At 41.8% G+C, this 27,548-nt stretch overlaps 2 protein-coding genes across 6 annotated transcripts in view; one reads left to right on the top strand and one right to left on the bottom strand.

The window, feature by feature from the left end:
• Positions 1–14,313, bottom strand: part of SLC25A21 (solute carrier family 25 member 21) — a 268,104-nt gene extending 253,791 nt beyond the window's left edge. The window contains exon 1 of one of the 2 annotated variants that reach the window (XM_075425453.1): positions 14,177–14,313. In XM_075425453.1, the coding sequence (XP_075281568.1) occupies positions 14,177–14,243 (67 nt within the window). In that variant the 5' untranslated portion in view covers positions 14,244–14,313. Of the gene's footprint in view, positions 1–13,468; positions 13,549–14,176 lie in introns of those variants that run through there. The other variant, XM_075425455.1, reaches the window with a different exon arrangement.
• A 3,939-nt stretch (positions 14,314–18,252) lies between these two features.
• The window catches only part of MIPOL1 (mirror-image polydactyly 1), a 200,516-nt gene continuing 191,220 nt past the window's right edge, over positions 18,253–27,548 (top strand). For 2 of the 4 annotated variants that reach the window (XM_075425449.1, XM_075425452.1), the window contains exon 1: positions 18,348–18,382. The gene's annotated coding sequence lies outside the window, so the exon portion shown is untranslated. Of the gene's footprint in view, positions 18,383–19,817; positions 19,858–27,548 lie in introns of those variants that run through there. The other 2 variants (XM_075425450.1, XM_075425451.1) reach the window with 2 other exon arrangements.

Genomic DNA, 27,548 nt, shown 5'->3' on the forward strand with positions numbered 1-27,548 from the left:
AATTGTGATACCATCTGCTTGATTGCAGTGATTTTCTCTGAAGGATGCTACCCCCATTCAGTGCACAGAATGAATACAGCTCAGTCTGAGTACCAGAGAAGCATTTAGTCTTTAGGGTCCCCTCTATTTCTTAAAAATAGTTGGAAGATGCACAGATAAGGAAACAAAAGACTATAGGCAAGGAGAAAAATTAAAAAAAAAAAAAAATCACAATTAAGACCGTTAAAATGGAGGTTTCTTCCTCCTCTCTCGCAGGATTATGTCCCTGCTTCTCTACAAGTTGCATAAAACATTCATAGCACCCCAGTAAACACATCTACTTTACTTACAGATGCCTATCCTGAGGCACCAGAGAGGACTAATTATTCTTGCAAACCTCAACACACCAGCTGAAGTCTTCCGTGAAAATACTCCAGGAGCATCACGAGATTCATGCATAATCAAGAAAAAAAAAAAATAGTCAAATGTGGCATATGTAAGTGATAACATATTACATGAGAAGATGATGAGTATTTAAATAGAAAGCCATTATTTTTTTCTAATCACTGAAGAAAGTATGCGTTGATACGGAGAAAAAGGAAAAGGCTGTCATATAATGAAAGGTAAGATCATACTATACAAGCGTAAGAGTTGTTGCCCAAGTTACTTCAGCCCAATTCCAAGTGTTCACTCTAAGGCTGCAAAACTAAGCAAATTACTAGTCCAATTAAAAGTGTTGTGTCAACTGATCAATATTCTTGCAACATTTTTAAAGAACATTTCTGAATGTCGAAAATCTTTGTGTAGACAATATCTAACCAAAGCACTGCAAAACTGCTTTATCAGCAAAATTTTTAGAAATTCATTCTACAGTGCCTCTTCTGTTCATACAAATAATTTTGACAGGTAACATTTTTCATGGATGCTTAAAGGCTATCTGCTCCAATTTTGTGACCACTTCTTGCTTCTCAGAAGTCTTCAGAAGATACTTGTGTTTGTATGAACTTTATGTTTTAAAAATCAACTTACTTTCCCCTATTCATTCTCAAAAACTACTGTTGCTTAGAGTTTGTACAATCCTTCTGTTTATTACTTAGCTACCAGAAATATTTGAATTTCAGGTAAGTACAATGTTACCAAAAAGTTATATCAAATGTTACAGTTCAATACAGGGTAGATTATACATTTTACAGATTTGCAGATCTGTAAACAGAGATTGAATTCCTATGCATACAAATACAGAAAGGGAGTCCTATTTAGATACCACTTCAACAAGGAGTCACATTTTCTTTTAGTTCTTGTGTGAATTACTAGATGTCATCCTATTTTTATACAAAACAATGTTAATTTCCATGAATTTTATAGAAATTTTTCCATTTCCAGAGTTATAAGCTAAATCCCAAATCACAGGGATTTTCGGGAAGAGAAACTTAAACAAAATAATTTCTGCTTACAGTAAATCACATCACATTCATTCACTAGGTTTTGATTAGACCCATGCTGTGCAAAGCAGTTATTGCCCATGCCTAATATACGTTTGTCTATCAAAATTCACCTAATAGCAACAAGCCCTAGAAGAACACAACAGAATGAAAGCTCCTTTTCCAGGAACAGGGCGAGATCTCCTGTCACTCCCTTTGTGAAGTAGAGATACGACTTACGGCAGCATTGACCCAATATCCCCTCTTACATGAGAGAAGAGGCTCCAAATACTGCAGAGCAGTTTAAGTTTTTCCCAGGAGAGGGCTACTTCAGTTCTAACTCTCCAGACCTCAGTGAGATTACTGGAAAATGCTGCATCTGCTACCTAAACTTAACAAGGCCAGCTCAGCACAAAACACATTTCCAGCTCTGCTGGCTACACCAACCTTCCTAATCTCAAGTAACAGAAAACAGTAAAAAATATTGTCCCACAGAAATGTTCACATGAGATCTGGGCAAAAGGTATTCTGCAGTTCAAGTGCCAAGCATCCAATTAATGTTTTAGTGCAACCTCTGCATCAGCCTACAAAGAAAATTATCCTGCCAGTAAAGTAGCAATTAGGAAAAAATTATATTTAGTGGTGACAAGAATAGCTGTATGTCTATTAGTACAATACTTCAGCTACAAATGGCAGAATTCCAGCAACTCAGTAACTTGTTTATCTAACTAAACACATTAAAAGCCAGTGTTGCCTATATAAACATCAAAGGATAAGACTTTTTTATCTGTCAATCAATACATTTTCAGCACGTCAATTTTTATAATCATGACTTGATGAAATATTGAAGACTTTTTCCAAAATGTTGTTCACTGTCACATGTGAAACCATCATAGCTATCCACACTGACATTAACTGCAGTTTAAAAGAAACTATTACTTGTTCAAAAACAGAAAGTAGCAAAAATACTAGCTACAGTTATATCCTATTATGCAGTCTTCAACTGATACTATATTTTAAGTTCTACCATAGTCTTTAACAATTTGGGGGGGAAGATATAAATGACATGGTAAATTTGCTTTTGAATTCAAGGAACTTTTAAAGAAATCTGTTTCTCATTTAGCTCTCCAATGAGAAACAATATTTTCATTTGTAAACATACTGTTTCATAATCAGACATTTTGTGCTTTTGAGGGTCACCTCAAATAAAATATACTGAACTCGAATCACTTATTTTAAAATTAAAGCAGTACCTTTTCAACATAAATCTTTCAATACTTTCTGCACCCCTTCCCAATCTAACATACAAGGAAAGATTTTAAGGAAAATTTAATCTAGTGTCCAAATATAGCTTTACTTTAAACATGAGGTCATCTAAACATCTGTCTCCAATATATCCCTAGGGATTTAAATCAAAAGTCTACTAAACATGTAGAATAATTTTGAAAATAAATAACAGAACAAATTCAGTCTTGATTATGATTATCATGCTTTTTAGAAGGAAACATTTATTCTAATAAGAAAAGTCTGAACTAATTTAAACTTTATGGACATTAACTTAGAAGAGTTTCATACTCTAAATAAGACATTTCTTTCCATTTAGTCTAGTCTCTAACAATATTCATTGTTTTATATTTGCAGAAAGTCCATATGCTTTCTTCCTCCCTATATTGCATCATGATACTTATTTTCTTCACTGCTTAGAAAAAACACAGTAGAAGCTCTTTTAAGCAAGGACTGTCTCGTTACCAAGTCAGCATTACAGTTTTGCCACGTAAAATTTTTTACTAACAGGTATAATAAAGAAGTGTCAATCATGTCTCCCCTGCTTAATTTAACAGCCCCAATCCCATTCAGAATCCTAATCCCATTTAGAAGAGAATGAAGCTCTCATCCATACAACACAACACATTTTAATAAGTCCCATTGTTTTGGCTCTGTAACCACAGACTTGGAAATGAGTGAAGAGCAGGACTACAAGGAGTCTCAAAGATCTCGGGTTCTTCCAGAAGTCTTTTCATATGATTGGATTCCTTTATGTAAGCACTCTTTTTGACGAGGAACTGTTCCAAGGGTGAATTAGTACAGCAATCTAGAGACAACAGAGGCTACCAAGGATATGATCACAGAAGCACCTAAAAGGGTGCTGGACACAATGTTTAGAATGTGCAGCATGAGCAAGCCAAACATTCTAGTTCACGCCATTATGCAATTCTGACAGAACTTGGGTGTATATACTCTCACAAGGTCATGCTGACACTTGTCAGCATCTATAAGGCAGTGTTTTGGAAAACAAATTCTTTAAGAACCTATAAGCAGCCTGATGCTTTGTTTTCTACTTGTTGCTACACAGTTACGTTAAGCACATGTGTATACACCATGACATGCAAGGCAGCACTGCAAACCTGCCTGTATAGAACATATACATAACCAACCTCAAAAAGGCTAGTGTATCATCACCAAACTCAAGCACTCACAGCCTCATGGCTGAGATCCCAAATTCATCTAAAAATCATGAGAACCAACTTTAAAGTTTGTTTGGGGTTTAGGTTCTTAAAGCCTCAACAATTCATCATTAAAAGCTTTAATGCCATAACACTGAGTAATTTTTCTTTTTTAAATTCAAGCTTTAATCAAACTTCCCAGTTTTGAAACCAAGTCACATAGCTCTACAAGCTAGGAGAGACATCAAACATCACAAAACCCATAATAAAGAATTAAATTTGGTTTCTGTCTCTATGATTACAGCAGTTAGAACCATAATTTGGGTTGTTTGGTGTGGTTTTTTTTATCATGTGTTTCATGTTTTACCAAGTTCAGCAGGCTATCTGGAGTCAGCTGAAAAAACAAAGTGGAGCAATATTTACTATACATTCAAAATATATAATAATTTTGAAAATCAAGCCTCTAGCTAAATATTAAGAAATTACCAGTAATAGAAAAATAAGTAAAACTTAAAACTGTTGCACAACCACTCAGAATTAGCTCTAAGAGGAAGTGAAATAAATAGTGTAAAGAATTTTCTCAGACTGAAGGTGCTACTCAGACTCTCGTTTTGCTTTTGGGAGTGTTGCTGTTTAGGGACACCAGACACACATCAGCACACTTCAGTATAATAAAAACAGAAAAAAAACTAGGAAACTAGGATAACACCCTGAACTGGGAAATGATCCATTGACTGAAGTCTGAAAGATGACCTATAAACTATGTTTCCTGCCAAAAACTGGCATATTGAAAAGGATCCAGAGGAAAAACAAAAGCAGCTGTTAACCGTGTAGTACAATGACTGAAAAGCAGATCCAAAGGCCAATTACTCCTATGTTTCCTTCACCACTGTATGGGTAGGACTTCTGAACAACATTCAGACTCTCTCAGATATAACCATTTTTTCTCATCAGAAAGTCACCACTACAGACGATTGAAACCTTACATGTTTCGGATGCTGGTGAAATTATATTTAGTTGTAATGAGCCCCCAGGACACGACATGCTGCAGGAAAAATGGCAGGTACCTATTGTGCAACCATTCAACTTTCAGCACAACCAAAGCAGTTGACTGGTACTATAGACTTTCAGTACAGAAACTACTATTTTATAATGACTGATACTTTCTTGCACAAATGATAATTAGGTATCAGAGAGCGAGAGCTTCTGATTATAAGAAACAGTACTGATTTATTTTGTCCATCAACAGTACCAGTGATCATTTCTACAGGCAGCAAATGCCAATTCTTTTCCTCAGAGGAGAAAAAGCTAATTGCATATTTTCAATTCCAGTTGAAGCAGAACAGACTCAGGGCCTTCATGATCAAGATGCAGATACTTGAAAATCCTTAGAGGCATCCCTATAATGGAACTATTTTCAATTGTATCCATTCATTGCAATATTGATTTTCAAGACTTTCAGGTTCTATGAGTCACATCACTATCTGAAAAGGTAGTTTTACCTACTTGTCTTTAGCTCTTCTAGCACTTTTAATTCATATCAACCCTAATCATAACACTTAGGCCAGTCTGAGGAGTATAGGTTCATATATCCATTCTTCAGAGAGAATTTCAACAGAGTCAATCTTGTAACAGATGAGTTCTTCCAGTCACAGTGGTATGATTTTGAGTGTCTCACACCCTACTAGCTTGAAACAGAAAGTAACAAGCATAAGAAAGAATGTTTACAGGTATAAGAAGGTCATCCAAGGAAAATTTGTGATATCATCACTTCACAGGAAAAAATTCCAGACTTTCTGCACAGAAATAACCAGAATGAGTTTTCACTTTCCTTTCTAGAGCACTGGCATAGAAACACATATATTGCTATCAAAAGGCATGCTTTGTTTCTATACATTAGAGTTTTACTCATTACATAATTAGCCTTTGTGTTATGAGAGTTTTGTATGGATTTGAACATGAATATCGGTCACTAAACACAACTGATGAAACAAACACAGTAATAAAAAAATTGTTCTTTACCTCAATATAATCTTTGCTCACAACAGTTGCATGAACTTCTCAGAACTACCTCTGCAGACAAAGCAGTTTTTGACTATAAACTTTATAACAGGCATGCTCCTTTATCAATTATTTTAACTACCTATTTGCTTTTCCATGTATAATACATACTATTCAGTAATATTCTTTAACCTGGAAATCTGACAACAAAACATTTAGAGCTGCAACAAAATATTTAGAGTCTGTTCTGAAGAAGTACATTTCTTTAAGCTTTTATGCTTTGCTGTAGGTCTCCTTCCTGCCAATACTTGAAAGAAGTTAACATAGGCTCACAGCAGCCTTTAACACACCAGCCTTTACTTTGTTTATAAATGAGCATTGAGAGTTTGAAGAAATTTTTGCAATATCACATAAAATCTATGTTAAAATAATCCAGACAAATTCCTCACTCTGTGGAAATCAGTAGCTAATTACACATTGATTCCACTGGCCCAGAATTTTATCCCAAGTTTTCCGATTTATATGTGGTATCTTAGCCTTAGCACCATCTCTCCACCTTTACCAGTGATATATCATAATTTACAATTTTTGCGGTTGATTTGAGGAAAGTCAAATTCAGTGCAATTCGTTTTGCAGTACACATATGAAAACGGCACTTATTGATAGCTAGGGTTTTTTTATATCTTTAAGCTTTGCTTTCACATATTAGCATTCAAAATGACATATGCTAATCTTCTCACCTGCAACAGTTTTAACATACAAGTATTCTTATTCATCTGTCACCCACAGGAAACGTCACATTTAGCATCTTCTTGTAGTATTACACTGCCATCTTGTGGCTCGTAGAGCAAATGAGTATAAATAACCATTACTTCGTTTTTGAGGTTTGGGGTTGGTAGTTTTGTCAGTGGTTTGGGGTTGGGGATGAATGTTTTGTTTTTTGTGAAAAAAAAAAAAAAAAAAAACTCCTTACACTAAAACCAGTAGATAATGTATAACCTCTCCCAAAACCCTCAGGCCTACCATATGTACAAAATCTTAAGGGTAAGTGTCTTATTGCATATCCATCGAGGATTCTGTGCACAAGAAGTTTTGTCCCCGCTGGCTAACATGCCAGACTACATAAAGCTCAGACAACCACTTGCTTTCCCCAGTGTTTCTCTTGGAACAAGGGCAGAATGAGACTGATGAGTGTGCTGCAGGATGCTCAAACCAACAGTGCATATCAGAGCAAGGCAACACCAGCTTAGTTTGAAATTTAATCCCCAGGTTCAACAAGCAGTTTTTTTATGAGCAATTTCTGAGTCCACAGACCAATAAATTCTTCTTTTCAAGGTCCCAGTTACTACAGAAAGTACTAAGCATACAATAGGTGTCATGACGTTAAAAGTTATGAAAAATCTAAGTTTGTTCGTTTTTGTCACTTCTATAAAAATGTAAGAATTACTTCTTCATATCTTAACACCCATGTAAAAGCTATTACTTTTGAAAAACATAAAGCTATAAACACATTTAAGAGTTCCAAATAGGTGTTCATAACTTGTTAGCACACTGCAGTGACCTGATCGAACAACATCAGTTCACCCTAAACACTACAGAGGTTTTCATTTGTTCCATTTAAACTAAAACTATATTGCAAGTATAATGTTTCTTCAAATTACTTAACTGTCTGAAAGTTAATAGGAATTTTGCTAGCTGCCAGCTTTGCATATTCAGCACAGTGTACGAAAGCCCACGAGGATTTCACTAGTTTGCACTAAAATTAAACAAGGTTTTCTGAGGCAAACCCACAAAACTTCATGAAGAAAGATTGATACGAAGCAAATAGTCCAATCTGTCTTTCATACTCAGGGATGAATTTTTAGTATTATCAGCTGGTAGAAAAGGGCAGGGTCAGAGACTGAAAAACATTACTTACAGAAGTAAAGTTTGAAATGTAGTAGGTGGAGAGACACTCACTGGGAAACGTTCACAAACTGCAACTGGTTCATTACATGGCATTCTGCATACTCTCAGCTAGCTGGTCACTGCACTGATCTGCAGCATGGAGGTACATTCTCATGGGATAAAAACCAAGTAAAATTACATTTTTTCAAGTGCCCAAGAGACCAAGGTCAGCAATCCAACCATACTGACTTCAAAACCGGCATCAGTCTCTGTGACCTTCCCTGGTGGCTGTTCCTTATTCCCAGGGACCCACTGAAGTCACAAACTGTCCTGAACACTGTATTCCCTCCCTGAACCGTATAATGGTGAAAGCAGTAGGGGTTGCATAGACTTTGCAATGGTATTTCACATTTTCTTTTCAGCATGTTGCATAAAACACAGCATGGGGGGATGGTTGAGCAGAAAAAGATAGAAATCTTTCCAAATCTTAACATCCCAATCATTCTTATGTCCTCCAGATTCCTAGAAACATGCTTGTGGATGTTCAGGATATCTGATATCTCAGCTTACAAACACTTAACCTTCCTCTGGCCTTCTCTTCACCCAAAGTTCTCCTCACTATATTGCCAATCAAGCAGCCCTCCTCAGAAGCTTTAAGTCCAACACCAGGTAGCATGCTATCAATTTCTCAGACCAGCAGAGAAAATTGGCTTCACTGGTAGGAGCAAGGGCATTCCCTTGCAGTACTTGACTAATACTATTCGACTGCTTCCCACCCTCAGCTTTTTAATATACAGTCCTTGTTAACATCCAAAATGCCAAATGCAGGCAGCGAATGACAATAAGCACATGCTGTGGTCTTAGATAATATTTCAGCCTTCACACACTTCAGAAAGTGGAAAAATATTACAGATTCAAATTCAAATTTAAAATATTACAGATTCAAGTCAAGATAGTTACAGGGTTTAGCTAAGTACCTAGCTAGTTGAAATTACCTCTGAGTATGAAGTGATTATTTTAGTAACATGTTAATGCCAATCACACGGCTTAAAAGCAAGAAAAAAAAAAGCAGCTAAGAAAACGTAAAACTCATGCTAACTTTAATTCCCAGAAAAACATCAGCAATATAATCAAAACAAATGAGTTAAATACTAATTACATCGAGGGGGGGAAGAAAAGGGGAGAACTGGCCAATTTTCCTGCAGTTTAAAGTGCTTCCTGTACACGTATCACACTCCTCTCCCATTCCTATGGGCCAACTAACCTAAGGTGTTCCAGCGAGTATGCTGGATAGCATACCTTGTAAGGATGTTTGCCTGTCTAATGCCTCTAGTGACAGGAAGACCAAACACTGTTTTTAATACTATATTTGCATCCGACAGTCTTACTCTGATGACCGGCTTCCCTGCTTATAGATCTGGTTCAAAGGAGTTGCTGCTATCCAGGATAATGACTTTGTCTACTCCTGAAATAAGACACCTCAAAAGAAAAGGTATGGACTTTCAAAGGAGCTTAAGAGAATTAGACTCCCAAATCCTATTAAATTTCAATGCAGCTGGAAACCTAACTCTTTCCAAAAAAACAAAGCTAAGAGGACCAGACAGGCAGACACCCTGCTGTTTCGTGAAAATATGAAGAATGGGGGAAAAAAGACCAGCTCCAGTTATTCTTACAGAGTAATCTTCTTCTCTTTAAAAAAAGCTCATTCTGACTTTCTCATATTAATCTTTCAATAAGAGAACACCAACAGTTCACGTTTGTTTACTAAATGAAATTAAGAAAAGAAACACAATTACAGCAGAAAACTACTTAAAGATCAGTTCAATATTACAGATTTGAAAAAACTGTTATCTTTGTATGTATCATCTACTACATTTATTAAGTAAATTCTTCAAAATTTCAACTTCAAAATTAAAAATGTTTATATGTTATTTATTTGTAAGTGTATGGAAGCAAGAGAGATGACCATACAAGCTAAATACAAATGAAACTATATTTATGTTACCTGTGGTTTTAACTAATTGGCTCCATCTGAAGCCTTTTGTTATTAAAAACTCCAAAACACCTATAACAAGTAACAACATCCTAAAACCTTCAGGGTAACTGTATTAAGCCGCTTCCCTTCACTCACCCAAGGGTCATCTGTACAATTGCTTATGATGACATTCAAACTGACTCAAGACTGTTACAAGGACGTCTCGGCAAATCAATCTGGGTATCACATAACATACTTTGCAGTATTCAGTTCCTCTCTACGAGGAAAGAAATCTGCATTGACTTTGTATGCAACACTATTTACTATTTTATTTTATGCCTTTTCCATGTAGGCAGACAAAACAAGGATTTTTTGATCCTTGTGAATTAGAGAAACAATTCTTCCCGTGACTTGAACCTCACATTGACAGGACTTCTCACATAACCTTTTGAAGAACTGCTATAAACCTAGGGAAATCAATTAGAGATTCCCAAGTTGTTCTTTTCACAGTTATTCTTACAGTTTAGAGAGTTAATCTTCTAATTTTTTTATATAAATTCCACACATGCCTTAGTTTACTAATTAACCACTAGAGAAAAGGAGTATGCCTGCAGTTTACTATACTAGAAGGGACCAAACTTACTAACAAAGTGTCTCAATTACATTTCAATCAAAGTCCTGTTCCTCACTATTGTTGTACACCCAGGCAAGCAAACAACACCAAGTATTTTCAATTATGCTGTTAACTTCTATTCAGGAATCTGAAAGATGGGCGAAAACTGAATGCCAGCAGAAAGAACATTAAGACAAAACTGAGTAAGACTTTGTTCTTATTTAAGATTGAGCTTATCGTCAGGAAGCAGAGCTTTCAATTTAATATGAAGTGAAATTACAAGCCACATGGAAGCAGATGCACCCCTTGCTGCAGACATGAAGTATGCATGAGATCCTGTCATGCTTGAGTTTTACAGTTCAATTACAGCAGAGTGCTATTGAAGTTCAACTTAGAAATGCGTTGGGAAGCCAATGGTATGTTTAAATCTTTTCCTTTACAACACTGAATACTTTCATTTCTCCTTCTTTCAGCATGTCAGTATCTTCCATTTTATCAGTCCTGTAGACTAGGGGTCATGCCTGATTTCTTTCCTCTTCCCCTGTCTTTATTAAGTCCATGAACAAGTCCTGTCATCTTCCCTAAAGCTTCAAAAATCCCTTTCTTCCTGTTCTGACAGCTTAGGCTTATCTCTAATCATTTTCCACTCGACCTAGCAGCATCACTTCTTATCAGATCCTTTTGCATCACACATGCAGATGCTAAATCACTTCTCATTTTACTTACGCAGACAATATTTCTGGCCCTTCAATTACACCTATTCTGCTGTGCAGTTCATTGCTCGAGTACCTCACTACTTTCTTATGATTGTTTTGACAAAGGCACCAACTTACAGCATCTTTCTTACAGCTTCATACATTCCTTGTGCTTAACTATACAACTTCAGATGAATAGAACTTCTTGAAAATCTAAACATTATTCCACCACAATGATTTTTTTCAGTTTCCATCTAAATACCAGGCTGTGGTACAGGCACCAAAGCCACACTAGGATATCTGACATTCACATGAGGCCAGTAAACATGACAAAGCACCTTCAAGAGCCCTCTATCCTTCTACAGAGGCAGCCAAAAGCAATATACAGTGTCGAAAGTGGTACTGGGAAATGAGTGGATGAAACTAGGATGAAATACTAAGTACACTCTCAACAACTTATGCCCTCCATCCTTTCCTTCCTGCTTCCACCTTTTCCATGTTGGATCCACAATTGCCAAAGAAATTTAACATTTAGACTGAAGACCTCAGAGCTACAGCCTTCCTCTTCTATCTTCTCTATAAACCACCAAGAAAAACACCATTGAGTTTTAAGCATCTGTCAAGCAAGTTTTCAAGTTTCAGCCATTTGCCTCTAATCCCAACTCCCGCTTTGAACCATATGCTTACCAATCCCTCTGGTACAATTTTAGTGTTGTTCAGACCTACAGAACAATCCTTACTGGTTTATTTCAAAACCAATGAGTAGAAACTTCTGTACAGACTTAAGGCTAGTGATGGAGCTAAGGAACCTGCCTGCCTGACAGAAGACTAAGCAAAGGATGCAAGGATCTGTACTGGTTTTGGCTGGGATAGAGCTAATTTTCTGCATAGTAGCTAGTACAAGGCTATGTTTTGGATTTGTGCTGAAAACAATGTTGATCATGCAGGGATGTTTTAGTTACTGGTGAGCAGTGCTTACACAGAGCCAAGGCCTTTTCTGCTTCTCACCCCACCCCACCAGCAAGGAGGCTGAGGGTGCATAAGAAGTTGGGAGGGAACACAGCCAGGACAGCTGACCCCAACTCACCCAAGAGATATTCCATGCTGTACGGTGTCATGCTCAGCATATAAAGCTGGGGGAAGAAGAAGGAAGGAGGGGAATGTTTGGAGCGATGGGGTTTGTCTTCGCAAGCAACCATTACATGCGACGGAGCCCTGCTTTCCTGGAGATGGCTGAACACCTGCCTGCCGATGGGCAGCAGTGAATTAATTGCTTGTTTTGCTTTGCTTGCACACGTGGGTTTTGCTTCACCTATTAAACCGTCTTTATGTCAACCCACGAGTTTTCTCACTTCTACCCTTCCTTCTCTCCCCAATCCCACCGAGTAAGCAAGCGGCTGTCTGGTGCTTAGCTGCCAGCTAGGGTTAAACCACAACAGCAGCTTTTAACATTATGCCTCTGGACTAGATTCAGCAGACTTCCCATATTCTATCTTAAAACAGTGTTAGGTGCATGGGAATTCTCTCACCTTAAAGTTTATGCCTACCAGATCAGCAAATAGTATGCATGCTGTCTTTTCCCTACACCAACCTCAAGCACACTTGTCTTCAAGTTCTAGTCCTTCTGTAACACTCTGCCTTTATTTAAATGACAATTTTCTTTCCAGTGTGCTAGCCAAACTGCCTGTACTTCTAAGAACAAAGAGACCCTGTAAAGAAAACAGGCTACTGCCAGAGGATGGGAAGATACTGAGTTAGATCAATCTGAATCACTAAGGCACAGGCCCACTGCTGCGGGCAGATAAATCTGTCATCTTGCAAAACATCTGGTGGCAAAACACCTCAGTATCCCCTCAGGTATCAAGGGCCTTCAACAGGCTAGTACAGATTAAACCTTCCTTTTCTCTCCTAAGAGAATAGGGGGGTGGTACCAAGCAGAATTTAAAAAAACTTTTAGGATTTCCAAGGCTGCAGAAGAGCTACATAAACACAGTCATACAAATACACTGGGCGGGCCAGGACAGCAGACCTCTCCGCTTCTGCTGTGGCATCTCTCTGTGCCAAAGCAGAAGGCTGAAAACAAAGGACATGCAGAGTCAGAAGCATGAAAAGGAAGCGCTCAAATGTATGTCGGTGGCAGGAATGCATAGAGGTGTATTTAGGGGCAACAGAGGAATTAAGAGTAAATGGAGCACCAGCTCACATGCAGTGTCATGGCCACACAGTTCTCGCCCACAGAACTTTGCTTGCGCCAAAGCATTACGTAAAAAACACAGTGGTATTACCATGCAGCTTTCCTCTTCCAGTTAAAACATAACACGGCTAACAGCATTTTGACCCCAAAAGAGACACTACTTAAAAACACACTACACAGTGGAAATGCTAACAGGATTTACACACAAACACTGAAGAGGCAGGGTATTTTGTAAACACTCCCTACACCGCAGGCTGACCTGAACATTCCTGACTGATTCTGCTTTAGGGAAAACCAGCTGAAGAAATTAACCGGCAATGCTTCCACCGCTCAGCAGACGGACGCAGCTTTGACATTTGTAGTTTGCGGCACAAACGACGCGACGAATCGGTAACCTCGCCATTCCCGGGAGCCCGCTCCCGCCCCGGCTCTCAGGAGCGCCCCAGGGAGAGGGAAACGCCGCTTCCCGCCCCTCGCCGAGCAGCGCACCCCGCACCCCCGTAGCGGCCACCGGCTCGGTCCGCCCCGAGCAAGGGGAGAGCGACGGCCACCCGCCGGGGAGGCCCGCGAGGGGACCGGGGCGGCCGTGACCGCGGCAGGGGACCCGCCTGCCACCCTTATCGCCCGAGGGGCCGCGGGGTGTGTTCGTCGCCGATATACCGCAGACCCAGGGAAGTGTCCCGTCCCCCCCCCCCCGCCGCAGCGCCGAGCACCGCTACGGAAGTTACGGCCGCGGCCCCTCCGCGCTGCTCCACCCGCCGAGACCCCCGGGCCTCCTCAGAGGCCCGCCCGCGCCGCCCGCCGGGGGAGGAGCCGCCGCCGAGGCAGGCTGCTCCCCGCCGCCGTTCCTGCGCCTGAGGAGAGCGGCGAAGGGGTGCGGCGGCGCGGCGAGTTTCCCCTCAGGTTGGCGGAGCGCCGGCGGAGGACGCGCAGACCCTCCCCGCCCCGGAGGAACGCGCCCGCTTACCCGCCGAGCCTCCGGCGACGACTTGGTGAGAGGCCTCCTGCAGAAAGCCGCCGGGCTCCCGAGCCATCCTCGCCCGCGATGAGACGCGGCCGGCGCCTAGAGAGCGGCTGCCGAGCCGGGGCTGACTCCGCGCTGGGCGGGTGGGGAAGAGCCGGGGGGAGGCGGGAGCCGCGGTTATCTGGCGGGGGGGGGGGGGGGGGGGGGGGGGAGCCGCGGCAAGGCCGGGCGGGGCGGGGGCGCGCGGGCTGGGACCCCGCGCTGGCGGAGGGCACGTGGGCGCGCAGCGGCCTTTAGTGGGCGGCGGGCGGAGGGCGGCCCCGGGCCGGGCCCGCGGCTGCTGGCGGTCACGGCGGGGAAAGGGCCCCCTGGTCGCTGCCGGCCGGGAAACCGGCAGCCCCTCTCGCTCTGTCGGGCAGAGCTGGGGCGGCCGGCGCTGGGATCGGCCTCGCTGCGGCGAGGAAGCAGGGCTCTGGCCTGGCACCCCCTGAGGCTTGTGCCGTTGGCTTGCTTGGAGCCCGGTGCCGCACTGCACAGCCCGCAGTCCTGCTCCCGCCGCTGCGGAGACCCAGCTCACGGCGGCAGATCCGCTGGTGGCATCTGCCGCCACCACCACCCGCTGCTGGATCGCTTCCAGGAAGGGCCGGCGGTCCCGTCTTTCTGAAGCACGCCGTTCTTTCAAAACCTTTAGACTCCGGTTCCAGCTGTCCGGTGTTCAAAGGACACGGGTGTTATGTCACTTGGAGGGCGGCTGTTGCGTGTGTTTATGCGGACCTGTTGGCCCGTCTCGGTAAACAGAACGGTGCCAGGGCATGGGCTCGAGTGCTGGGACACAGTGCCGCTGCTGACAGTCCCCAACGTTGTTTTTGCGACAGCCAAACGGTGCTTTTCCAGAAGACGCCAGGGTACAACGCGGAGAACAGCATGGGCTCATCTCCAGAGGCCGCACCACTGAAGGGGAAGACAGTCCAGCCGCATGGATGCAGAACACACAAGGGTGTTTATTCTCAGGGCCAGAGAACGGGCATAGACCCTTTCTGTTTGCTAGCACACACACAGCCTTTTTGACTTAGAGCCAGATTCAGAATGGCACTCAGGTTCATAAACTACAGCTTAAGCACTTAATCAGCAACTGAAAACCTAAATGTCTCTATGGATTTGGAGCCTGCAAAAGTCATGAGCAGATGCAGTATTGCAGGTGGTCTTTTACTTTCCCTGCTGTATCACTGACCCTGTTATACTAGTCAAACCCCTAGGTTACCAACATCTAGCTGCAAAGACTTTTTCTTTGCCTCTACTTCTCTTCCCCCTAACTCTGAATAGCACTGTGGTTTCTCAGTCTTCTCTGTTTCCTCCTTTTGCATTTGGGCCACAGCCTCTAGTACCGCTTATTTTTCTTACCCCAAGGGAAGGCTTGTCCACTCTGACCTTGACCTTTGCTTCCTTTCTAACAACAGGGGTACATACAAGCTGAATTACATTGGTTTGGGGGAGAACACAGAGCTACTGTTGATCTCAGGGAACCGTTTATTAGAGTTAAGAAGATGGATTTAAGGAAATGGCTCTTGAATAAGGTGCTAGACTGTTAGTTTAACCAGTGGATAATTTGGGATTTTTTTTTTTTTTTTTGCTTTCTTGCTAACAGCCCTACAGTGTTAACACAGACAAGGATATTAATTTTGAATTGGAAATCCTCCATGTTATCTTCAAAGCAATTCTGAATACTGTGTGTGATCTTGAGCATCTCAAAATAGAACTAAGAGGCTAGATTTGCTGGCACCTCTTCGAAAGAGAAGGGAAAGACAGGTAGTTTTTACATCCTTATTTTTTAACTTCTCTCCCCGGAAAAAAAGACAGACTGCTGTTGCCTTACAAGGGCATCAGCTTATGATAAACTCAAAGCATAGCTAGTTTGTAACTAGGTGCATTTATGTATTCCTGCAGCACAGCTACCAAAGGCAAATGTTGGTACCCAGTTCTTTCTCTATTTGTTAAGAAACATTGTTAGATCTGTTTATATCTGAATATGTTTATGCGCTGTTTTCCATGTCTGAGACAGGTATTTAACTGCAGTCTGCTGTCTATATACATTTTAGTTTAGTAAAAGAAGGGCTTCTAGATGTTCATTTGAAGACTTCGAGGTAGTAACTTTAAGGTAAAATCCTAGGCACAGTGAATCCTAGGCACACCAGAGGCATTGTGCTAAAATTGGGATTTCATGACTGACTCTAGGAATATATGTAGCGTAGCAGAGTTGAAGAGAATATGTCCAGTCCTGGAAAGGCACCTTTAAGGTATAAGAGAAATCTGCATTTGTTATAATACCACCACATCTTTTTCTCAAGGGAAGAGTTGAGGAAAAAGTCCATTGTGAAGAAAGGCATACTTCACTACTGTAAAAGTAAAGATGGAAATACCTAAAGTTGATAGACAGGAAAAACTAGCATTCTGATGGCCAGAATTCACGTAATCAAAGAAAAAATAAAGGACAAAATATATTCCAGGTTGGGATTAAAATGCTGTTATTTATTTCTACAGGCAGAAAGCAGTGCAGAGCCAATTTGTTTCAGATAGTGTTGTGAAAGAGAGACTTCTCAGATCACAGCTACCCAGACTGAGTGGATGGAAATACAAAAGTTACTGTTAAACTGAGGGAGGGCATCTGGAAATAAATTAAGCAAAATAATGAAAACCTGTTAGAAACAAGATTCATCTTATTTAACAGTCCACCTCATTCACTGGGAAAGAGCCTTTTTTTCTGCCCACAAAAACCCAATGATTTTTATATGAGGAGCATTTTGAGAAGGAAAGATCCTTCAACAGCTTACAAGTGAGGTTTGTGCACAAGGTTCTGAAACTACAGTGTTTTCATCCCACTTGCAGGCTCTTCCGGGAATCATTTCTCAAATCTTTCCAAACATGTTTTCCTGTTTTGAGAATGTATTGCAGGGCACTGTAGTGTTTAGAAGCCAAAACTTTATAAAAGTATCTTTAGGAAAGTATTTTCATGAAGCTGTAATACTGTTCCACGAGTATTATCCGGAGCGAGTGCTTTCTGATAGCGTAGCAACAGATGTTGCCAACTGAACAGAGCTTTGAAACTTGAAAGGAAATGCAGCCTTTGGTAATTTAGAACAAAGATTAGAGAAAACCAAGGGTTATTGCTACTGAAAAGTATGGGAACATAGGAAATACACAAAGAAGTGTTAATAAAGTGTTAAAAGACTGAGACCCTAATTGCAAAAAGGAGTAATATTCAGGTATAGTATTCAGTTATATAATTTGCATGCATCAGCAAATGAACAGTAACTTGAATTCTTTGATCTGTGCAAGAGCACAGTGGGGATTGCTTTGGGAATACAGAATAATTCCCTTAAATTAATAAACTTTGAATGTGCTGACCTTTAAGTAATTAAAATCTCAACTTCAGTGTTTCGTTAACATTTGCATTAGTTCCCTTGATTTGGCTCTTTGAGGCTGCTGCTCAATAAATATAGCGGGATCGTCAAGTCTCCGGCGTTCCGTGTCATCAGAAAGCAGATGCTGAAACATCACTACGTGTTTGTTCTAGAGGGGCAGGTCTTGCTGTGCAGTGTTCCCTTTGACACAAACAGCGAACAGCGTATCGAGCTGCACTTGCTGCAGTCGTTCAACAGCAAAGAGAATTTGGAGTTGATCAGAGGGTGCAGAAGCGGGTTGGTTAGGTTTGCTTTCCGCAGAAGGTGTCACGGCAACAAAAAGAAGGTTTACATGAAAAAAATGAAAAAGAATGTTCAGAGGGTATATAATTTACATAAAGATGTATTTACAGAATCGCATTACACCTGCTCCTTAAAACAATAAACTCTGCTATTGCTAGGAAGCTATAAGGTATGCCTCACGGTATTCAAACCCCAAATCCACTCACCTCAACACAAGTCAGTTCTCCTGCGGAAAGTCTCCTTTACATATGGCACCCCTCCCCGCCCCCCGCCGAGGGCGGCCTGCCCACTGACGTGAGGCCCGCGGGCCGACAGCCCCCCCGCAGCTCCCGGCCCTCCTGCCCGCAGGGCGGCGCCACCCCCGCGGCGGACCTCTCTCCTTGAGCGCCGCCCTCGGGCCGCGGCCCCGCCGCTGCGCGCTCCCGCCTCTCCTCCCGCCCCGGCGGCAGGGTCCGCCCGCTCGCGAGCTTTGTTGTGGAGGCGGCGGCAGCGGGGGAGGAGCGCGCAGGTAACGGGGCTGGCGGGGCGCTTCCCGCGGCGGCTGCCCTGCGGCGCTCGGGTCTGAACTTGCCCCGTCTCCCGCAGCGGGGCCGGGCGGCGGCGCCGCGTCCCGCCGAGGCGGCGTTGGTAGGGGCCGCTCTGCCCTCAGCGCCTCCCCGCGGGCCGGCGGCCCTCCCCCGCCTCTGGGCCGGGCCGCCGCCGCCCGCCCTGCTCAGCCGCCGCCGGGCCGTTGCTCCGCTTACCGGCTCTGCGGGCCGTGGCAGCCTTACCTGGGTTACCGCTGCTTCCCCCCGACCTACTGTGCAGCGGGAGAGGCGGAGAGGCGCGATCTGGAGCTCGGGAGGCTGTCCGCTCGGCGGGGAGGGGAGGGGAGGGGCGGCGGGGCGGCCGCCTCCCGGGCGGTGGCGTGGGGAGTCGGGGGGGAAGCCTGTCCCGAGCGAGTCCGGGAGGTCGGTGCTGGATATTTGGTGTGCGGTGAGATCAAACTGCGGAGGGTACTCGGAAGAGTAACACTTCAAAAAAAGCAAACCCACACAAAAAGCCCCTACCAAAATAAAGTATGAAATCTGTGCTTTTCTTTTTTTGCACATTTATCACTTTCAAAAAAGTCCTTAGGAAGTCCCAATGAATTGTATACTTCAGCTTCCTATATAAGTTTCATGCTGACCCAGTTTCTGGACGCTGTTGCGAAGGTCTGTTTCATTTGCGAAGGTCTATTTTGTTTGTGGAAAAAGACTACGACTTCTCAGTGTGAGCAGTTTGGAGGAAAAACATTCCATATGTGTTCCCGAGGGCCTGTTGTACCCCTCCGACGTTTGCCTGTGGAACAACTACAGCTGGGTCTAGGTGTGCCTTCAGGAGGTTAAGGTGGTCGGAGCTGGGTGCTGTAGGAGCTTGCTCACCGTGAGTTTGGGAATTCAGAGTGGGCTGCAGGGGCATAGTGTCTTTTTTTTGAATATTTCAGCAAGTTCTAAGTACTGTTAAAACAGTCTTAAACTGCAGTGCTTTAGTTGTGGAAGAAAAATCAGTTAACCACTGAGATGCGCTTTTGGCTCAGATCTCAGACCTGCGGATTCTGGAGGTTGTGAGACCTGCGGGTCCTAGGGAAATACAGTGATGTGCTTGCCTTGTTCTTGTACCTGTCCTTGACCATCTGTTCTTGGCCAGTTTTGCTCTGGGAATATACAAGTTTGGTTCGACCTGAAACCACCTGTTTTAGATTATTTGCTTATTTAAATATGCTATGGCACTAACTTAAATATGTTGTGAAGTTTAACAAGAGTTAAAACGAAGTCAGAACAGTTAAAGTAAACATGCTGTGTTATGTGGTCGTTCTGTTTTTCTTTTGTTTTGCTTTGAAGTATGCAAGATGTAGTCATTCACGACAAGGTCCTTCAGCTGTATGAGACAAGTGGGACTGAGCTGTACACACCAGTGAGGTACCATTGGCATGATGGCTACAGGCTCTTCAGCCCATCACAGGTACAGGGATCAGCACGGATTCCAGGCTCTTGAAAGTGATAAGCTTGTCCTGCCCATCCACCTAGGGAGAAGTTACTGCAGTTCTGGTTGCAGTGTGGAAAGTGAAGGGAGGGACTGAGGGGTTAAGTTATGTACAGGATATGAGAAAGTAGGGACAGCTGCTGCTGCAAGTTTTGGGGGTAGGAGGTGGAGTGGTGAAGCTATGAAGTCACTGCTGCATCCGATCACTGGGAGTGACAGCATTATCAGGGAGATTACAGCCCTCCTAGGACTTGGTAAATCTGCCTGTAGGGAGGACATACGGTAGGAGAATATCCATTTACCGTACTGGCTATTTCTTCACTAGTGTTAGATGTTTTGTGTAGTTTTCCTCTGAATACCTAGATTGATAAGGCTCAAACCAAGCTAGCAGATCTTGTAGTCAGGAAGATTATATACTGTCTTAGATGTAGTAAATGATTCCTTGTTGTAGGCATTTGTATATACCCTTTTTGTAGTTACTACAGGTTTTCGTACAGTGATATTGCAAGTTCTTTGGAGCCTGATTCCCACTGCAGTTTGTAATGGGGACTACTCTGTCCGATAGCAGTGGGTAGCAAATGGCATTTTAAAAGTTTGTTCACCAGTTTTCACTGATAGCTAATTAGACTTCTTGACTTTTTTTGTTTTGTTTCTGGATTGACTTCATTTCCTGTTTAATTATTAGTTTGCCCCTTGTGGAGAAGGAAATGTTACTTTTGTTCTTTGCATTCTGTTACTCTATCTTCCTGCTTGTAAGAAGTCATTCTACACGATGCTAAATTAGAAATGCACTATTATTCTTGACCAGTAAGAAACAAAACAGTTGTCAGGCTTACTATTTCTCTTGCAGCAAGGCAAACCCAACGCATTGTGTTACTAGCAGAAATAGGAGTACGGTGCTGATGCCCCATGGCCCAGGTCTTATTACAGTTTGTGGGATTTTTAGGTTTTGAGGGTGTCTAGGTTAGTAAAAGTGTAAGGAAGCTTTCAGAGCTTGCTGGAAGGGGTTAGAGGAGGAGGGAAAATAAGGGCTTGGTCATTCTCTGTGGAAAGAAACATTAAATTATTCACTGGAATTGAAAGTGAGAAGGTATATGTGAGCTGAGGGTGAAGGGGGAGAAGGTTCTGCCTATTGGACACAGTTTTGTGTAAAATCAGTTGTATGAACGTTATAGATATCTGAATGAATCTTTTTGCTACCTCTTAACATTTTTAGGCTGTCAAACCTATCGCAGAGTAGATGCTGCAAGTTAATGGCAGCATGCAGATAGTGAAGTGTTTTTTAAACTATGAATTGCTGATCTGACTTGATGTTCACTTCAGTGCAGATCTCCCAAATTATGCAGAGGCTTCTTTTCACTTTTACATCTCTTATTCTATATGGGCAACAGATGTTTTGAAACTTACTTTTAAAACAACCAACCAATCCTTCTGGGCTGCAGTCTATTAACAGATATAACTAGAGGGTAATGTTGCAACTGGTGGATAGTCCTGAAAGTACAATTGTTGGGTTTTGCCTTTTGCTTTTAGAGTAAAATGGTTCTGAAGTGGCAGTAGAAACATTATTGAACCCTTATTTGCAGAACAGATACACCTGTGGAAAGATCCAGTGTGTAGGCTCATTTGTTAAGATGAATCTCTGCTGCTTTGAGCCACCAGTTTTTTAAGTGATAGGATGGCTGGTGTGCTCCCTGCTAGCCTCATAAGCCATGGTATAGAAACCATAACAGCAGGCTTCTAGTTTCTGTGGTGATTCTTGGTGTGGACTTTTGTCTGTTAAGGACAGGTGGGCTTGTTCAGCCTGAAGAAGAGAAGGCTGCGAGGGGACCTAATATATACTATGCTACAAATGCCTGAAGGGTGGGTGTCAGGAGGATGGGGCCAAGCTCTTTTCAGTAGTGCCCAGTGACAGGACAAGGGGTAATGGGCACAAACTGAAGCATGGGAAGTTCCGTCTGAACATGAGGAAGAACTTCTTCACTTTGAGTGTGGTGGAGCCCTGGAACAGGCTGCCCAGGGAGGTTGTGGAGTCTCCTTCTCTGGAGATGTTCAAGACCCGCCTGGACAAGGTCCTGTGCAGTCTGCTGTAGGTGACCCTGGTTCGGCAGGGGGGTTGGACTAGATGACCCACAGAGGTCCCTTCCAACCCCTACCATTCTGTGATTCTGTGAAGGACAGGTTAAAATGCAAACTGGCAGTTTCTGAAGAGTGGTGGCCTTTGGTGTGTTAAATAATATTGTGTATTAGAATTTAGAAATATTTTACATGAAATATTACTGGGATTGATTTTTGGTTTTCATAGTGTCATTGAATCAAATATTTTTTTTTAAATGTTGATGTGTGTTAGTTATAATTCCTCAAATAAATGGAATTTCTTGAGTCGTCTTGTATGAAGTATGAAAGAGGCACTGCTTATCTGTCCCAAGTACAGGTAATGGAGACATGATCACTTAAATTGAATGCCAGTGGATACCCATCATAATGCAGTATGTGGTGTTTGTGGGTTTCCTCTATGTGTTACTGAACATCAACTACACGTGAAAACACCTTGTTGTATTTACTGTGCACTTGGCTGAGCCTTTGTCAAAGATGTCAAACTTATGCTTTTCAGAGGAATTAAAACTCAAGTGATTCCATTAATTATTTTGAAAGCATTTCTTGTGTTGAAAGCTAGAGTTGTGGTACCTGTGACCTATGGTCAACTTTATGTTTGCCACCAGAATACATGTACAGCTTGTTTTATTTTCTTTTTTTTGTTTACCAGTGCTTTTCTGTTACAGGCATGTAAAAGGAGTTTATTGGGTCAGGTGCCTAGTGGGAGGCTATTTGTACATGTACTGCGAGTTCGGTGTGATACACGTGCACCTGGTGGCTTGCAGGCATGCTTCTGTGGGTTCTGGGGTGGGAAGGGGGATGAAGGGCTGAGTAGGGTCTGTGAGCGACTCTACAGGCTGTTTGCCATTATTGTTGCTGAAATGTATTCTGGAAGTTCATGTTGAAAAATGCATATAATTCTGTTAGAGACTTCATGTGTAGTTAAAATTATCATCAATATGTTGCTCTCAGTTTTAGCAGGAAATGAAATATGAGACTGGTTCATAGTGTCTTTTTCTTACTAGAAAGAAGTCAAGACGTGTGGTATCATTTTGCTCTGTATCACTTGCTTGAGTAGCAAACCAATGAACAGATCCAGCTTCCCTTTAAGTGAACAGCAGAACTTCCATTGGTCACAGCAGTGTGGAATTACACTGCAGGTTTGGAAGAAATAATTGGTAATGAGTTCAGCTCCTGGAGGGCATTAGTTTTTGCACCATGAAGTCCATAGTAAATTGAGTTAAGCAGATACACATAACATGCTGGTAGACAAATGTTATCCTTTCTGTCCTTTTATGTAAATCTGTTGAAGACAGAATTTGATCTTTGAGTTATGCGTTCATTTAAATAGTAATATTCCAGCTAGCTATGCACTAATTTAAAAGTTAAGTGTGAAATAAATTAGAAAAATCTAATCTGCTTCAGTAATGTAGTATTAGGACAAAGAAAGATTAAAATGCTTGGTTATTGATTAGTTCTTTGGAGAGAGGAGGTGGCAGTTCCCATCAGGATTTGTGGAATGAGCGCAGGGTTGTGTCTGAATTGAAATTGTTCTGAAAATGCTGTATGATGCCTCGTGGTGAGAAAATTTAATATGAGGTCAAAGATTGCTATACTTGAAGCAAACAGACTGAATTTTTAATGGTGTTTTAAAAATGTACGAATCTAGTAATTCATGTTGACTTGTACTTTATCTTATAAATAAAAATGTCCACTTGTAAAGAGAGTATTTAGTGCTGAAAATTGCTTCATGGTGGTGTGTGTGTCTGAATTACACTTGGTGGGACCAGAACTAGAAATTGTTGTTAGTTGCCAATTTAACAAATGAATGGTACTAAGCTTAGATTGGCTTGGGGAAAGGGAATAGGGCTTTTCAAGGCATGGCAGTTGGTATGTATGGAAATTAAAGGTATTAAAATATTTCTTTTTTGCAGCGCATTTACACAATTAAAAACATTGTATTGCATTGTTTTATTTTTTAATGCACAAAGTTAAATATGTGTAAATTTTTGTATTGTGAACATTCTTTTTTTTAAGATGTCCTTGGCTTGTTTGCTTTGCGAGTAATCAGCTCTGCTTTAGCTTTGTTTCGTTACACTGTTTCCAATTGTGTATATTTGACCCCCTCTCTTTGTTAATTTTAATGTATCAAAAGGTCAGGAATTGGAATCATTCTTAGTGCTTATATATTGCATCTGATAGGAAACAAAATATCAGTTTATACCGTGATTTTCTTGGGTTTTTTTTCTATGTATTATAGATTTAAGTTCATTTTAGAAGCTTAATTGACTGCCAAAAAGATAAGCCTAATTGCCAGGAAAATGGTAACTCAGCCTGTAGCTGAGTGTAGTTGGAGAACTGAGGATACAAACTAGGCATAATCAGAAAATTGTTCTAACACATTCCAGTGGCCACTTCAATGCTACTGAAAGAATGCAAAAATAAGTGTAATCTTTTTTTAAGTATTAATTTCTCTCAGTAATGAATGCTTAATTTCTTTAAAAAAAGCTGGTCGTGTTTGAGAGAGATTAGATGGTGAAATGCGAAGAAGATACATATTTAATGCAGTGTCCTGTCTGGAGATTGTCATTTGTGCTTGTTGTAGTTGCCTCAATCATACCCACCCTATAATAAAATTATTAGTATTGTTATAATAAAGTTTAGTAAAGTATAATAGTTTAATAAAGTTATTAGTATTCCTTTTAGGAAGGCATAATTTGGTTTTCTCAAGTGCAGTTCAAAATTTCAGTTTTCTTTGCCTTACAATTAGACTTGCTTTAAGATTCTGTTTCTCAGTGTCTTCCTTGTGGTTCACATTCAAGTAAACAAAGTTTCAGGATCTGTAGGATTGTGCAACATTAGGTGCTAAGTAGGTGAGAATGTGTTAACTTGGTTATGTAAATTTTTAGATACAATCATGAGGAACAAAGCAGTATTTTTCATCATGTTTTTCTATAGTGTGCTTGTGTGTGTGCACAGATACAGGCAGTTTTTCCATTTGCTGTTGTTGCAGAGTATTAGGATGTGGTTTTCCTCATCTGAAGTTTGGCATAAGCACTGTATGACCAGTTTGCTCCTTCCTTGTTATGAGGAAAATGACACTGTGAAAAATCCACGAGTTTTAAGATTTGTTGAATGTTTTTCAGCTCTTTTTGTAGATAGTTAGATAGAGTTATAAAAACGTGTTCTGATTTTGAACTTCTTTATTGCAAATATTACTAGAGGAGTGATTCAATTGCTCAGTGTAGTCAAAGTAGGACAATCAAATACTCAGAAACCAATTTAAATCTGTTTTCACAGATGCTAGTTGACTTTTTTCCACTATTTTTTTCCTTCCTCTGCTACTTGTCAGGATACCATAAGCTTGCTAAACAGTGTAACCAGTTTAAGATAGAATAAAAATTAGTCTTGAAGTAGTTAAATATCTCTCTTCCCATGATCTGTATCTGAAGAAAAACAAGCAGGATTTAATAAGTCTGTATTCTTGGATCTGTTTATAATGGTATTTATTTTCATTAGACCACAGGAATCTTGAAGTTAAACTTTTCTCTTTGCACCTGGCTATGTATGATGAAAAAGGATGTAGTTCCACACCTATATCCTTCTCAAGTGTAGCCTGCGTTGATGTCATTGTTCCTTAAAGACACATCAGCAACCCCATAGTTCTGCTCAGTTGTATTTTAAAATGCATTTTGATTAAATTTAGCAAGTGAAAAGCCACCTCCAAGGTTTAAATTTTGCTTTTCCTTCAAGTTAGAAGAAAAAAGGCAGCATTCTGTTCTCATTCATTGTAGGAGATTTTGTCCACTAGTCTCTAAGGCTGTTGTTTTAGGGGGACAAGTTAAATTGGGAAAAGTGGGCCCCAGGAGTAACTGCATGAATTCACTGGTGTCCTTGCTCACCAGTTCTCCCTGCCTTAGAGGATATCCTGTAGCACCTGGGTTTGATTACTCCTTGCTCCATTCCTGCCTCCTTGCTGTGACCATCTGTTGGTTCTTTCCAGGTGTTCCTGGCTAAATTGTTCTCATCTTTTTCTACATATAGGTATAGTGCGAGGGGTGTGGGTATTTCTGTGATTCCTTTACCCTGACCCCATGGCTCTTGTGCCTCTGACAGTAATGAGACCCACTTAGCTGCCTTCAACTTGGTGTGGAGCATGGGGCAGCGTATTTAAAGAAGAGAGGGGAGGTGTTATGGAGTTCACTGTCCTTTTCCTGCACAGTCTCTTCTTGCACCAGGTCTTAAGTTAGCTGCTGACCTTGCTAGACGTGCTTTGGAGAACAGAATTTGGGTGACTGGTCTGCCCTTTGTTGGCCCCAGCCACCTAGGTGTGACTGCTGGTTGGGCAGGTGCTGTCTTGTTTCTCAGCTGTTGCTCCCCAGCCACTACAGTAAGCTTGTTCAGAAGGAGCCCGGGTAGCGACCTCAGCTGCTGCATGGCAGCACCGCTGCTGCTGTCTGTACCGGCTTCTCTTCTGCACCCAGAGTTCAACAGCTGTGGCTGATGGGCACAGAGGGTCCTGGGGAGGAAAAGATACTGCTCTTTTTCACTACCAAACGTGAACTGAAGGCAGAGTGGGGTTAGTAAGGTGAGGGTTAAAGGGCTCAATTTGAGAAATGCTGCATATGACAGCAGTAGGCAAATTAATCTTAAAAGGTAGACATACTGCATGAGCTGCGGCTGCTGCAGTGCAGAAATACCCTTGATGAAAACGGATGGCAGTCTCCTACTGAAACCTTTTTGCTTCTGTACGTTTGAGGAATCCTCTTTTTTTAAGGAAAAAGACAACCACCTCTAATGCCTTAAATTGTGCAAATATTATGCAGTTAATTTTCAGTAATTTTTCTGAGTTATCCATGTTTGCTTATTTGCTTGCTTTAGGAGGGTACAATAAAGCTTTACATCCAGATTGGGAGTGTATAGTCATATGTTGCTTCTTGTAGAAGAATGGTGGTTCTTTAGAACAGTTTGTAAGGTACATTTTACCAGTATTAAGGGATAATAAAAGATTTCATATGCGTACAGCTGTTTCCACCTAGCATGTGTGAGTGCATGTGTTCGGTTTACTGTTTTCTTCTGAACCAGTAGTGTTTTCTGAATATCCTGATCTCGTTATGAAGCGGAGAAGTAAAATGGCTCTTGAGGTTTGAATTTTTTCCCCACCAGCTCTGCCCGTGGGTGTGCAGGACGGCAGACCGGTAGGTGGAGCCCTGGGCCAAGAGCCAGCCTGGAAGAGCCGGTGAGAGGACCTGCAGCCTCCCCGCCCCGAGAGCCAGGCAGGAGGGGCTCCCGGAGCGTGTCTCTCTTCACGTCTTTTACTCATTTGTAATGATCGAACACCGTTTTGAAGTTAAATGTGTGGTATTAGCTGTGCAAGTCAAGTCAGTGACCATGTGCAGAGAAGCTGAGGGACAGCTTTGCGGCGTTCGTGGGGGGCGGGCTACCGGGTGAAGTGCCCCGATCCGGTCGTTCTAGAGGGCTGCAAGTATGAGAGCTCACCTGGCATGCCGCGCGGTTTTGTTTTGCAATTAATTTCCGAGTCAACTGCTTGTCGTTAGACACATCTTGATTGAGAA

This window comes from Opisthocomus hoazin, chromosome 7 (assembly GCF_030867145.1).
Source record: "Opisthocomus hoazin isolate bOpiHoa1 chromosome 7, bOpiHoa1.hap1, whole genome shotgun sequence".
NCBI classification, from domain to species: Eukaryota; Metazoa; Chordata; class Aves; order Opisthocomiformes; family Opisthocomidae; genus Opisthocomus; species Opisthocomus hoazin.